At 53.8% G+C, this 14,000-nt stretch overlaps 1 protein-coding gene across 8 annotated transcripts in view; it reads right to left on the bottom strand.

The window, feature by feature from the left end:
- The window catches only part of DYSF (dysferlin), a 72,356-nt gene that overhangs the window by 47,045 nt on the left and 11,311 nt on the right, over positions 1 to 14,000 (bottom strand). For 4 of the 8 annotated variants that reach the window (XM_059845553.1, XM_059845558.1, XM_059845552.1 and 1 more), the window contains exons 14-29: positions 13,076 to 13,144; positions 12,955 to 12,998; positions 12,775 to 12,857; positions 11,068 to 11,109; positions 10,272 to 10,387; positions 9,855 to 9,968; positions 8,130 to 8,307; positions 7,032 to 7,156; positions 5,921 to 6,027; positions 3,731 to 3,923; positions 2,903 to 3,058; positions 2,141 to 2,272; positions 1,596 to 1,762; positions 1,192 to 1,306; positions 995 to 1,100; positions 334 to 476 (exon numbers count right to left, since the gene is read on the bottom strand). In XM_059845553.1, coding sequence (XP_059701536.1) covers positions 334 to 476; positions 995 to 1,100; positions 1,192 to 1,306; positions 1,596 to 1,762; positions 2,141 to 2,272; positions 2,903 to 3,058; positions 3,731 to 3,923; positions 5,921 to 6,027; positions 7,032 to 7,156; positions 8,130 to 8,307; positions 9,855 to 9,968; positions 10,272 to 10,387; positions 11,068 to 11,109; positions 12,775 to 12,857; positions 12,955 to 12,998; positions 13,076 to 13,144 — 1,890 coding nt within the window. The remainder of the gene's footprint in view (positions 1 to 333; positions 477 to 994; positions 1,101 to 1,191; positions 1,307 to 1,595; positions 1,763 to 2,140; positions 2,273 to 2,902; positions 3,059 to 3,730; positions 3,924 to 5,920; positions 6,028 to 7,031; positions 7,157 to 8,129; positions 8,308 to 9,854; positions 9,969 to 10,271; positions 10,388 to 11,067; positions 11,110 to 12,774; positions 12,858 to 12,954; positions 12,999 to 13,075; positions 13,145 to 14,000) is intronic. The other 4 variants (XM_059845556.1, XM_059845560.1, XM_059845554.1 and 1 more) reach the window with 1 other exon arrangement.

Raw genomic sequence — 14,000 nt, 5'->3', positions numbered from 1 at the left:
AGCGGCGGGGGGGGACGGGGACCGAGGAGTGAAAGCGACATTCCCGGTCCAATGGCACCATCTAGAGGGAAGCAGGATAGGGACAGGCCAGGGACACTGGCCCTCCCCCATTTCCCACACCCCCGGACTTTCCTGGATGTCCCCATCCCACCCCACATCCCAGTCAATCCCTCCGGAATGTTCTCCACCCCGGGAATGTGGCATTTTCCACTGGAAGCCGGGACGAGCCTCTCCAATCTCCAAGGAAAAGCAGATCCTGCCAAAGCCAGGCACCCACCCGGAGGGACAGCGCCACATCCCAATCCAGTGGCACCTTTTCCCAGCCAATCCCACCTTTCTCATGGCTTCCATGTGCTCCAGGTCGCGCCGGCGGAGCCGCACCCAGCGCCGGCGCCGGTGGGTGTGGAACATCTTCTCCGCCGGTACCCAGGCCTTGGGCTTGCGCTCCGGCGGGATCGTGATCCCGTATTCCCAGCCTTGGGAAGAAGGGAATACCTGGTGGAGGTGGGAGAAGAGCCTCCCCCCCTCGACCTTGGCTCCCACCAGGAATTTCCAACAGTGAAGGCGTGGCTGAATCCAGCACAACTTCCCAGCTGGATTTCCCTCCTTATGGCACAATCCATCCCTCTGGAATGCCCAGGGATGGATCCGTGGTGTCCTTGGCTCCAAATCCCACCCTGGGGACTCCTCCCTCCCACCCTCCAGCCATTCCAACACCCGGGACCATCCCAGCACTCTCCAGCCCGGTGTTTTCCTTTTCTTTTCCACCAGGATCTTCCTAGATTATCCCAGCACTGCCTTTGGGAATTCCCATCCCCACCACTCCAAGCAGAGACAAGGGAAAAGGATCTCCCAGGGCCTGATCCCACAGCCATGGGAATGTTTTCATCCATAGACCATTGAAAGAAATCCCAAAGTTCCCAAATCCCAGGTCCCAACATTCTCGGATCCCAAAATTTCCAAATCCCAGATCCCAAAATTCCGTCTTTGGTACCTTTCTCATCCACAGCCCTGTTGAGATCCGTGTCCCATTCCACATCTTCCCACTTCCAGCCTGGAGGACACTCAATCTCATCCTTGGGCAGGACCTTCTCCCCATTCTGTGGGACACAGGGAATTTTCACCCAAACCGATCCTTAAATTTCCCCTGGGATTCCAGCCTGGCTCCCAGAATTCCCAGTTTTCCCTCACCACGTCCGTGTAGGAATCGGTCATGTGGATCCACTGCCCTCCGGGAAGCCGGACCTGGTTCTCAAACACCTCCTCCACGAAGCTCAGGTGCCCGGCATCCACATCATGCAACAACCTGAATCCCGGGAATACCCAAAATCAGGGATTCTCCATCCCACCTTCCTCCTGTGCCATCCTCAGCACTCCCAAATTTCTCCTGCCCCTCCGAGCAAAGTTCCTCATCAGGAAAAACCCAAACCAGGATGAAAATCCCACCCCAAAGCTCCTCAGTTTTGGAGCATCCCAAGATTTGGATGAGGGGGAATCACATCCGTGGACACAGATGAGGAAACACAGGGGCATCCCAGATTTTGCCACTGGATTTTGGGATTCCTGGGAATTCTTGGCAGAAGAGCCCCACTCACGTCTTTTCCGGGCAGATGAACCAATCCCCAGCCCAGGTCCATCCCGCGGAAGGCCGGAAGCTGTCCTTGGGAAGCTTGATCCGGCCGGTGACATCAGAATATTTGGGATAAGTGAGGCCGGTGGTGCCCCAGTTCCCCACCAGCGCCAGCTTGGTCTGGTTCTCATACTGAGAGAGCCAAGAAAAAGATGGATTTGGGGTCGGAATTACGGAATTCCATGAATAATCCCCATAGAATTCCGTGGATAATCCCTGCAGAGGGACAGACCTCCTGGGGAAAGCCCAACCCATTCCACAGCATCCCAATTTTCCCATTGTAAGGGATAAAACAGCTCCATGACTCATTCCCAACCCTCCCCTCAGCATTCCAGGCTGAGCTGGTGGGAACAGCTCCTCCTTCCCGCAGTTTTTAGGGAATTATGTGGTTTCCAGTCCAGCCCACCCCCTTTTCCCACCAGGACAGGGATCCTTTGGGAATGTGATGAGGTTTTAGGTCCAGTCCACCCCCTTTTCCTGCCGGGATTGGGATCCCTTGGGAATGCTCACCGTTTCAGCGAAGACGGAGAGTTTTCCTTCGGCGAATTGGTTGAATTCCTTCTCATCCACGGCCAATCCCAACCAGAGCCGCACCCGGATCTGCGCAGGGATCCGTGGCCCCATCACCTCCTCCTGCGGGTACTGCCAAGGAAAAGGCCCCCGGGAAGGGATTAACGGGAATTCTGGGAGGCTGGAAGGGTGGGAATGAAGATCCCTGGATGGGGCAGGTGGGACATGGAGCGGTCATGGGATGTCAGGAGTGGGTGGAGAGCTTTGGGATTATGGAATTGAGTTTGGAAAAGACCTTCAGGATCATCCCAACACCACCATCGATATCCCTAAAATGTGACCCCAGCTGACCTTGAGGAGATTCCAAATTCCAGTGGTCCTGGACAGGATCAGGGACAGGATCAGGGACACGGACTGGGTCACTGAAAGGTCAGGGACAGGGACACAAGGACATGGACAGGGATAGGGAAAAGGACATGGATAAGGTCAGGGGCAAGGACAAGGTCGGGAACAGGGAAAAGGACAAGATCAAGGAGAGGGAAAAGTCAGGGACAAGGACAGGGAGAGGGACAGGGACACAGACAAGGTCAAGTATTTAAGGTCTCTCCCAACCCAAAACTTTCCATGATTCCATGAAAATGGAGCTGAATGTTGTGTTGGGATTTGAGCTTTCCCTGCTGGATTTTCCATATTTTTAATTGTTTTTGGTGGGAAAACTGTTTGGAAAATCAATATTCCAGTTCAACAGGCTTCCGAAGGTACCTTGAGGAAGATGGTCTGGAGCTTCCCACAGTTCCGGCCGCAGCAGTTGGAGATGTTCCGGGAATACAGGACCTGGTGGGCCGGGATGCGGGCAAAGGCCACGCGTTTGTACCCCTGGAGCATCCAGATGACTATGTCCGGGAGGCTGTTCTGGGGCTGGAAAACACAAATCCATAGGATCCTCTTAGGAGGGATCCACCAGCACACCCCAGAATGGGATCGCGAAATCATGGAATGGGTTGGGAGGGATCTTATCCCAGATGGATCCAAGCTCACTCCAGCCTGGCCTTGGGCACTGCCAGGGATCCAGGGACAGCCACAGCAAATCTGGGAATTCCAGCCCAGCCCCTGCCCACCCTCCCAGACAGCAATTCCTTGCCAAGATCCCAGCCCAATCTCCCCTTTCCCAGTGGCAGCCATTCCCTGGCTCCTGTCCCTGCAGGCCTTGTCCCCAGTCCCTCTCCAGCTCTCCTGGAGCCCCTTTAGGCTCAGGAATGCGCTGTGAGGTTTCCTTGGATTTTTCCCTTCTCCAGGGGAACGTTCCCAGCTCTCTCAGCCTGGCTCCATGGCAGAGGGGAAGAATTCCCCCTTTTCCTGCTGTGGAATCAGCCAGAGAACGCGGAGTTTCCCACCCACTAACATTCCAAGTCCTTCTCCCAGGGCTGCTCCCTATCCATGAGTTGACCTCAACCCATCCATGAGCAAAACCAACCTCAACCATTGGAGCCAAACCTGGCACCGTGGGAGAATCCATGGATTTCAGAGCCAGGATGGAACATCACCCCCACTTCCCACCAAAACCACGATAGGAAAACCAGGAAGAGTCACCTCCTCCGCCATGGCCCGGAGCCGGCACAGCCAATCCTCCGCCTGATCCAGGATTTGGGAAAGGCTGGAATTCTCATGCTTGAGCCTCAGGGCCACCTTGAGGATCTGCTCCAGGTGGGTGCTCCGGAAGCGGAACAGGTTCTGATCCAGGTGGGTGCTGGATGCCTTCCCCAGGACATCCGGAAGTTTCAGGCTGCAGGGATAGGCGGGAATCAGGAATTGGGTTGGATCGGGATGGACCTTGAAGGTCATTAGGGGCTGTTAATTGTCACTGATGATCACTAATGGTGATTAATGGTCATTAATGGTGATTAATGGTCATTAATGGCCACCAGTCATCATCAATGGTCATTAAAGATCATTAAAGGTCATTAATGGTCAGCAGTCATCATTAATGGTCATTAACGATCATTAAAGGTCATTAAGTGTCACTAATTGGCATTAATGGTCACCAATCACCATGAATTTTTCATTAATGGTCATTAAGGGTCACTAATTGTCATTAATGGTCATTAATTGTCACCAATCATCATTAATTGTCATTAAAGGTCATTAGAGCTCACCAGTCATCATTATTGGTGATTAATGGACACTAATGGTCACCAATGGTCATTAATGGTAGTTAATGATCATTAGAGGTCATTAATGATCACTAATCATCATTAATGATCATTAATCCATCCCAAATCCCACCCCAATAGCTCATCCAGCTTCTTGTGGGATTTTCCGGCCTTTTGTATTGGTTTTCCATATTTTCAGCGAATTTCCAAGGAATTGAGAAGCCACCAAAGATATTTGGGAACAGGAAGAGCAAAAGAGCTTCAAGCCACAGCCGGAATTCCCCCTGGAATCAGGATGGGAATGAGCCACACCCACACTTTAATATCCATCATTCAAGCTCCTGGAAAAATGGATCAGGAGCCAAACTGGGAGGTTTTCCTGTAAAATTCAAAGATTTATGGATCTACTGCTATAAATTAACTTCCTGCTCCCAGCTCCCGAGCCACAAATCAGGATTTCCTCCGGAAAAAATAGATGGAGAGAAAGATAAATTTATTTTTAGGCTGTGGAGAGGTTTGGAAGGAGATTTTGAAGGATGTGACATTCCCACCTCGGGAATTAGGATTGGGATCTGTAAATCCCATTTTTTATTGCAGGTAAATAGTGTAAACATGGAATTATGGAGTGGTTTGGGATCTTCCACTATCTCAGGTTGCTCCAAACCCCATCCAGCCTGCCCTTGGACGCTTCCAGGGATGAGGATTTGGAGCGAGGGGAAACGAGGAGGGAAAAGGTGGGGAAAGAGGGGAAAATGGGAAAAAAGGGGGGAAAAGGAGGGGGGAAGGAAAAAAAGGAAATAAGGAAAAAATAGGGAGGAAAGGGAAAGGGGAAAAAAAAGAAAAAAGGGCAGAAAAGGAAAAAAGGGGGAAGAGAATAAGAGGGGGAAAGACAAAAAAAGGAAAACAAAAAACAGGAAAAAGAGAAACAAGGGAGAAAAGGTGGAAATGGAAAAAAAGGGGGAAATGGGGAAAAAAGGGGGGGGAGAGGAAAAAGGAAAAACACAGGGAAAAGGGGAAAAGACAAAAAGAAGGGAAAGGGGAGTAGGGAAAAGGGGAGAAAAGGAAAAATATTAAAAGGAAGAAAGAGGGAGAAAAAGGGTGAAAAAGAGGAAAAAGAAACAGAAAAAAGGGAGAAGGGGGAAAAGGACAAAAGAAAGCAAAAAGAGGGAATGGGGAGGGGGAAAAAGAGGACAAAGAGGAAAAACTGAAATAAAGGGAAAAGGTGAATGAAAGAAAAGGGAGGAAAAGGGAGGAAAAGGGAGGAAAAGGGAGGAAAAGGGAGGAAAAGGGAGGAAAAGGGAGGAAAAGGGAGGAAAAGGGAGGAAAAGGGAGGAAAAGGGAGGAAAAGGGAGAAAGGGGAACATGGGGAAAGAAGGGAGAGAAAACAGAAAATGGGAAAAAAGGTGGGGAAAAAGGAGGGAACAAACAAAAAAGGGATAGAAAGGAAAATGGGGGGAAAGGAGGGAAAAAGTGGAAAAAATTAGGAGAAATGGGAAAAGAGGGGGGAAAGGGGGAAAAGGGGAGAAAAAAGGGGGGGTGAAGAAAGGAGAGGAGGGGCAGAGACAGTGCTCCCTTCCAAGATCAAGAAGAAACATCAGGAAAGGTTTCCCGTCCCAAATTCCCGAAGTACCTGCAGTCAGCGATGACGTCATCGAGCAGTTGGGATCCCAGGGCCTCCAGCTCGACCGGAGAGCGGTTGGATTTCAGAGCCACATGGACCTTCTCCAGGTTTGCTTCCTGCAGGAAAAGCAGGGATTCAGGAGCTGGAGAAGCAGGAATCCCATCCTGCTTCCAGGATATTCCCAGCAAGAGGAAACTCCCAGGGATCAGAGATTCCCCTCTGGGTCCCACTAGGGATCTGAATCCAAATGTTTGGAGCTCCAGGGGAACCGACAGGGAAATCCAGTGGGAAATCTCAGAAATCGCTCAGGAGCTGAAGGACGGCCCCTGGATCGCTGGAATTGTCTCCTGGCTGGACAGGGCTTGGATCCACCTGGGACAGGGGGAGGTGTCCCTGAACATGGATGAGATGGGATTAAAGGTTTCTCCAAACCCAAACCATTCCAGGATGGAATGGATGCTCTGGGAGAGCTGGAAATGTTCCCCTGGAGAAGGAAAAAAATCCAGGGAATCCTCAGAGTCCCTGAAGGGGCTCCAGGAGAGCTGGAGAGGGACTGGGGGCAAGGAACAGAGGGACAGGAGCCAGGGAATGGCTCCCACTGGGAAAGGGGAGATTGGGCTGGGATCTTGGCAAGGAATTGCTGGCTGGGAGGGTGGAATTCCCAGATTTGCTGTGGCTGCCCCTGGATCCCTGGCAGTGCCCAAGGCCAGGCTGGACACTGGGGCTGGGAGCAGCCTGGGATAGTGGGAGGTGTCCCTGCCCATGGATGGGGTGGGAATGGGACGGGATTTAAGTTCCTTTCCCACCCAAACCATTCCATGATTCCATGAAGTTCCTCATCCAGTGGATACACGGCTGATGTCACCAGACACTCTCCAGCCTGGAGGTGGCCTCGGTCCCCTCCTGGTGTCCCCAGGGATGTCCCCAGGGATGTCACCAGACACTCCCCAGCCTGGAGGTATCCCCAGGCATATCACTGGACACTCCCCAGCCTGGAGGTGGCCTCTGTCCCCTCCTGGTGTCCCCAGGGATGTCACTGGACACTCTCCAGCCTGGAGGTGGCCTCGGTCCCCTCCTGGTGTCCCCAGGGATGTCCCCAGGGATGTCCTCGGTCACTCACCAGCCGCTCGGCTCCGTAGAGCAGCAGGTTCTGGGCGTCCATGCGGTGGCTGATGTCCTCCCAGTAGGAGGACAGCACCACCACCGGCTTCACGTTCCCCCAGGGCAGGTAATAGTAGTGACAGCCTGGGGGACAGCACGGTGTCACCTCGGGATGTTGGGATAACGGGATCCACCCCTCAGGAGCAGGGATGAAGGGGGAAGAGTGTGATCGGGATGGGAATTTGCCTTGAAAGGTGTTTGGGAGAAAGATGGGAATGGTGCTCCCCAAATCCTTGTGATCCCACCCAGATCCAACGGGATCTGACTCCATGGCTCCAGCAGTGAAACCAGTTCAGCATTCCTGGTGGGATGAGATGGGAGCCAGGAAAAGGCGTCCCAAAAACCACCTCATGGAGCCGAAAGACTTCCCTGCTCCTTCCCAGACACAAATTCCCCATGGCTGAGGTGGGAAAACCCTCTGGAGTTGTCTGGTCCAAGCAGGGACACCTTCAGCAGGATCACCTGGACACAACCTCGGGCTTCCCTGGATCCCTGGAAGGTTCCAAGGCCAGGTTGGACATTGGGGTTTGGAGACACTTGGGATAGTGGGAGGTGTCCCTAAACATGGATGGGGTGGTAATGGGACAGGATTTGAGGTCACTTCCAACCCAAACCATTCCATGAGTCTAGACCTCCTCTGTTTTGGGAGAGCTCCCTGGAGAAGGGAAAAATCCAGGGAATCCTCAGAGTCCCTGAAGGAGCTCCAGGAGAGCTGGAGAGGGACTGGGGACAAGGAACAGAGGGACAGAAGCCAGGGAATGGCTCCCACTGGGAAAGGGGAGATTGGGCTGGGATCTCGGCAAGGAATTGCTGGCTGGGAGGGTGGGCAGGGGCTGGGCTGGAATTCCCAGATTTGCTGTGGCTGCACCTGGATCCCTGGAGTGTCCAAGGCCAGGTTGGACACTGGGGCTTGGATCCACCTGGGATAGTAGAAGGTATCCCTAAACCGGAAAGGGATGGGATTTAAGATCCCTTCCATCCCAAACCATTCCATAATTCCAGGGTTCTCTTCCGCCAGCGGTGTTGGATCATCCCAAAGGACAGAATCCGGGCTCACCATCGAAGACAGCCCCGCTGTACTGGGTGGTGGAGGCCAGGGGCAGGCAGGTGGTGTCGAACTTGTTGCCGTAATTCCCGATGCTGACCTCGAACTGGATGGCGCCATCCACGCCCTGGAGCATCGTGGCCGAGTAGAAGGCGGCAAAGAGGGAATATTTCCGCCGGCGCAGGTATTTCTGGAATGCGAACAGGAATTGGACGTGGAGGAGATGCTGCCAATGATCTCCAGGAGGTGGAGCCGGAAGAGGCTGGAGGGTAAATCCTGAGGAGGGGCTGGGGGAGTTTGGAAGGGGTTGGAGAACCAGGAAAAGATGAGGGAGTTGGGAAGGGGTTGGAGAACCAGGAAAAGCTGAGGGAGCTGGGAAGGGGTTGGAGATCCAGGAAAAGCTGAGAGAGTTGGGAAGGGACTGGAAAACCAGGAAAAGCTGAGGGAGCTGGGAAGGGGTTGGCGATCCAGGAAAAGCTGAGAGAGTTGGGAAGGGACTGGAAAACCAGGAAAAGCTGAGGGAGCTGGGAAGGGGTTGGAGATCCAGGAAAAGGTGAGGGAGTTGGGAAGGGGTTGGAGATCCAGGAAAAGCTGAGGTAGCTGGGAAGGGGTTGGAAAACCAGGAAAAGCTGAGGGAGCTGGGAAGGGGTTGGAGATCCAGGAAAAGGTGAGGGAGTTGGGAAGGGGTTGGAGATCCAGGAAAACGTGAGGGAGTTGGGAAAGGGGCTCATTCCAGAGAAAAGTTGGATCCAGAGGGACCTTCAGGCTTTGCACAACTCCCTGAAAGGTTGGAACCAGGTGGGAGTTGGGATCTGATCCCAGGGAAACAGGAAAAGAGAGAACGGCCTCAGGCTGTGCCAGGGCAGGCTCAGGTTGGACATCAGCATGAATTTCCTCATGGAAAGGGTGGTCAGGCCTTGGAAGCGCCCAGGGAGGTTTGGAGTCTCCATCCCTGGAGGTGTCCAAGGAATTCCTGGATGTGCCAAGGTGGGCATTGGGCACAGCTTGGACATGATGACCTTGCAGGGCTTTTCCAACCTCAGTGATCCTGGGATGGGAATTTTCTTGCAGGGGGAATAACAAACTTTGCAGCATAGGAATCTTGGAGGAATTTTAGGAAAACCAGATGGAAGAGGAGGCTGTAACTCCTCATGGAAGAGGAGCCGAAGGAGGAAATCTGAGACAGCTGGAACTGGAATGAAGGGAAATCTCCCACAGTCATGGGAGACCTTGGAGACCCTGGCAGGGCCTGAAGGGGCTCCAGGAGAGCTGGAGAGGGACTGGGGACAAGGGACAGAGGGACAGGAGCCAGGGAATGGCTGCCACTGGGAAAGGGGAGATTGGGCTGGGATCTTGGCAAGGAATTGCTGGCTGGGAGGGTGGGCAGGGGCTGGACTGGAATTCCCAGCTTTGCTGTGGCTGCCCCTGGATCCCTGGCAGTGCCCAAGGCCAGGCTGGACATTGGGGCTTGGACCCACCAGGGATAGTGGGAAGTGACCCTGCCCATGGAGCAGGATCAACTTCAACGTCCATTCCCACCCAAATCATTCTGTGACCCCACAATTCCATGCTCACCATCACCAGCTCAGATGGACCAGCCTGGACACTTTGGATGAAAATCCAGCAGGAGACCCCTCCTGGAGCTCACAGACCATGGGACAACCTCCACCCATGGCCAACATCCCTTCCCTAGCGTCCCATGTGCCAGTCACAGAGATTTTCCAGAAATTCCAATACCTCCACCCGCAGGATGTCATCAGCAGGAATCTCCTCCACCTTCTGCTCCATGTGCTCCACCAGTTTGGTCTCCAGCTCCACCAGGATCCGGCCCCGATACGCGACCCCCTCACCCTTGGGATAGACCAGGAACAGGAGTCAGGATCCCGGAATTCCCTTCCCGAGGCCAAGCTCTGCCTTTGCTTCCAAGGAGCTTCATCGTGGAGCAGCGGGATCAGGCAAAGAATTCAGCTGGTGCTTCCAAGGTGGAATTTTGGGAGCAGAGCGGGATCGGGAGGCATTAGCAGGAATAACCAGGAGCGGGAAACGCAGCACAGGCTCCTGATGACAAAGCCAGGTTGGGTTAGAAGCAGCTTTTTTTGGGAAAAGAGGAGCCAGAGGTTATTTTGGGATGCACCAGGAAGCAGCCGATGTCACCTTTCCCAAATTGAGCGTCTCGTAGGGATCGGGAAATCCGGTGAATTCCCGGGGGCTGCCGTACAGGTTGATGTAGCAGGGCCCGAAGGTCGGCAGGAATCCCAGCCCGTCATCCACTGGGAATGGCAGGGAAAAGAGGGATTAGGGATTCCTGGAGGCACCTCGGGAATGTGTCACGCACACTGTAGGATCACAGGGATCACACAGCTGGAGGTCACCAAAATCCTGGAATTTCCACCCATTTTGAATCCCACGACCTCACCTTGGAGCAGGAGAAAGATTCAGAGGGCATGGCTGAATCCTGGGAATTCCCAATCCCAGGAAAAGTCCCCATGGAAAAAGGTGAGGTCAGAGAGGGGTCACACAAGAGTAAGAGCAACAGGAGAGAGGAAAGAGACTCAGGATGTGCCAAAGGAGGTTTAGGTTGGATTTTTTTGGGAAAATTCCTTCCTGGAAAGGGCTGTCCCCATCCCTGGAGGGATCGAACATCCCTGTGGATGTGACCTTGGGAGCCCATGGATCAGAGGGATTTTCCAATGCTGTGATTCCATGAGGAGAACCACTCGTTTTTATGGAATTTTGAGTGGGAATCCTGCCCTGAACTCCATGCGCCCAGCTGGCTCCACGTTCCCGACACAACAGAATCCCAGGAATCTCCAAAGGGCCAAACCAGAGCCATTCCTTTTTCCCAAGGGACCCAACTCATCCCAGCGGATCCTCCCCCAGTCCAGAGAGTGGAACCAGTAAAACCAGTCCCGGGAGGCGCTGGAAAACTGGGATGTTACTGGGAACGTACGGTCCGAGGGTTTCAGAGGCTTCACAGGAGCAGGAAACTCATCTGAGGCACAAAGAGAGGGAGAGAGGTTGGGAGAGGTTGGAAGAGGGGCATGGAAAAGGGATGGAGATGGGAATGAGGGGGAAGATTCCCACGGGTTTTAGTGAGGAGAGACAGAGAGAGAAAGGGAGAGGTTTTTCATGGAATCATGGAGTCAAGGAATTATGGAATCACGGAATTCAGGAATTATGGAATCATGGAATGGTTGGGGTGGGAAGGGACCTTAAAGCCCATCCAGGTGCATCCAGGGACACTTCCCACTATCCCGGGTCGTTCCAAGCCTTGTCCAACCTGGCCTTGGACAATTCCAGAGGCTGTGGGATTGGGGTGGAGCGGGATTGGAGCATCCCTGAGTTGCATTCCCAGGCATTTCCTTGGAATCAAGCAGATCCCAGTGGTGGGAAGGGAGATGCCAATCCTGGATCCCACCATTCCCATCTCCCCTCCCAGCCTCTCTCTCTCTCTCCCCAGCCCATCCCAGGATTTGTGTTGGGATTGGGAAGAGGGGACGGGACAGTGCCAGGGGTGGGACACGGGTGGAGCCTCCGGATCGTGTCCTGATCCATGGAATCATGGAATGGCTTGGCGGGACCTTAAAGCTCATCCCATTCCATGGGCAGGGACACATCCCACTATCCCAGCATGCTCCGAGCTTTTCCCAGCATGGCCATGTCCCTACAGCTCATGGGGAGGTCACAAAGCCAAGCGTGGAATTCCCACTGGGATCGTGGATTCCATGGAAGCGCTGGCAGCAGGAAAAGCTCATGCAGGTGGAAGCTCCAAGCCCTCAGCAGGTCCAAAGTCGTGTCCCAAATTCCCGCCCTCCCACCTGGCACCGGTGACAGTGACACCTGGCTGAGCCCTGCCACACCTGGGGGTCCTTACCCTCAGAAAATTCCCGGGTTTTGGAACAGCACGGGCTGGATGGGAATTCCCACCCTGTGACAGCCCCTAAATGTCACCTCAGTGAGACGAACACCTCAGGGAGGACGTGGCTGCCAGCAGCGGTGCCACCACCACCACGTGTCACCAACCTCCAGCCACACCACGGACCTGCAGCCTCCATCCCCCATTCCCAAGTATCCACCAAATCCCAAGAATCCACCCAATCCCAAGAATCCACAGGGCTTTGATCCATCTGGAAATGAGGCACAGCTTGGAGCAACCCCAGGACCCCATCCTGTGTCCCCATGCAGGGATGGTGACAGCTGTGACATCTCCAAAGCCACCACCAACCTCCAGCCCCGCCATGCAGCTCCTCCATAGCCCCATTCCCAAGAATCCACCCAATCCCAAGAATCCAGAGGGGTTGGATCCAATCTGGAAATGAGGCACAGCTTGGAGCGAACCCAGGACCCCATCAGACATCCCCAGATGGGGACGGTGACAGCTGTGACATCCCCAAAGCCACCACCAACCTCCAGCCACACCGTGGACCTGCAACTTCTGTCCCCCATTCCCAAGAATCCACCAAATCCTAAATCCAGAGGCGTTGGACCCAGTCTGGAAATGGGGAACATCTCGGAGTGATCACAGGACCCATCCTGTGTCCCCAGGCGGGGACGGTGACAGCTGTGACATCCCCAAAGCCACCACCAACCTCCAGCCATGCCATGCAGCTCCTCCAAGGCCATGCATCCCAAATCCCAGCCTGCTTCCTGCCCTTACCCTCCAGCTCCCCGCCGGGGGCAGAAATCTTGGACATTCCGAGGAAAGCAGTGCCGATGACGTCATTGTGCGTCAGACGGTCCCTGTGAGGTGACATTGTCACTTTGGGGACCGCGGCGGGGGGGATGTCCCCACACCCATCCCGCCACTCCGGGCACTGGGAATGCCCTTCCCGCTCACCAGTCGGTCACACGGATCCTCATCCGCTCGCACATGGAAGGGAACTGGGAAAAGGGATATGGGAAGAGGGTGAGTGGAGCTGGGGACACCAGCAGGGGACCTTGGGGACACCAGGGCTCACCATGGCCGGCAGCGTCAGGCACTGGTTCCACTGGGGGTTGGCGTTTTTCTCCAGGATCCGGGAGCAGAGCTGGAAGGGAGGGATAGGAAGAGGGAAAAGTCGGTGTCGTCCCAGGAAAGCGGCTGTTGGCTCCCAATGGAGCTGGGAAGCCTCAGATTCCCTAAAATCTGGCTTCAGCTTCCCTAAAGCCTGGCCTCAGATTCCCTAAAATCTGGTCTTAGCTTCCCGAAAGCTGAGACTCTGATTCTCCCAAATTCAACTTCAGATTCCCTAAAATCCAGCCTCAGGTTCCCCAAAATCCAGCCTTAGATTCCCAAAAGTTGAGGTTCATATTCCCCCAAATCCAACTTCAGGTTCCTGAAATCCAGCCTCAGGTCCCCCAAAATCCAGCCTTAAATTCCCAAAAGTTGAAGTTAACATTCCCCCAAATCCAGCTCCTGAAATCCAGCCCCAGGTTCCCCAAAATCCAGCCTCAGGCTCCTCAAAATCCAGCCTCAGTTTCCCTAAAATCCATCCCCAAATTCCCTAAAATCCTGTCTCAGCCTCCTTAAAATCCAGCCTCAGATTCCCTATAATCCACACTCCGGCTCCTCAAAATCCAGACTTAAAATTATGCCTCAGATTCCCTAAAGTTGAGACTCAGATTCCCTCAAATTCAGCCTCAGGTTCCACAAAATCCAGCCTCAGATTCCCTAAAATAGGGCAGTTTTTAGGAACCTCATTCCATGGGGTTCCTAAATCCCTTGGTGCAGGAGGCAGAGGATGTTTTGGATTTCCCAGGGATCTTCCCACCTTGGGACCAGCAGGATCACATCTGTCCCACTCCAAGAGCAAATTTCCCTATTCCAAGACCAATTTCCCACATTCCAGGACCGAATTCCCTCATCCAGGACCAAATTCCTCCAAATTCAAAGACCAAATTTCC

The sequence above is a fragment of the Haemorhous mexicanus genome, chromosome 4 (assembly GCF_027477595.1).
Source record: "Haemorhous mexicanus isolate bHaeMex1 chromosome 4, bHaeMex1.pri, whole genome shotgun sequence".
Classification (NCBI taxonomy): Eukaryota; Metazoa; Chordata; class Aves; order Passeriformes; family Fringillidae; genus Haemorhous; species Haemorhous mexicanus.
This window is presented reverse-complemented; position numbering and strand designations above follow the sequence as displayed.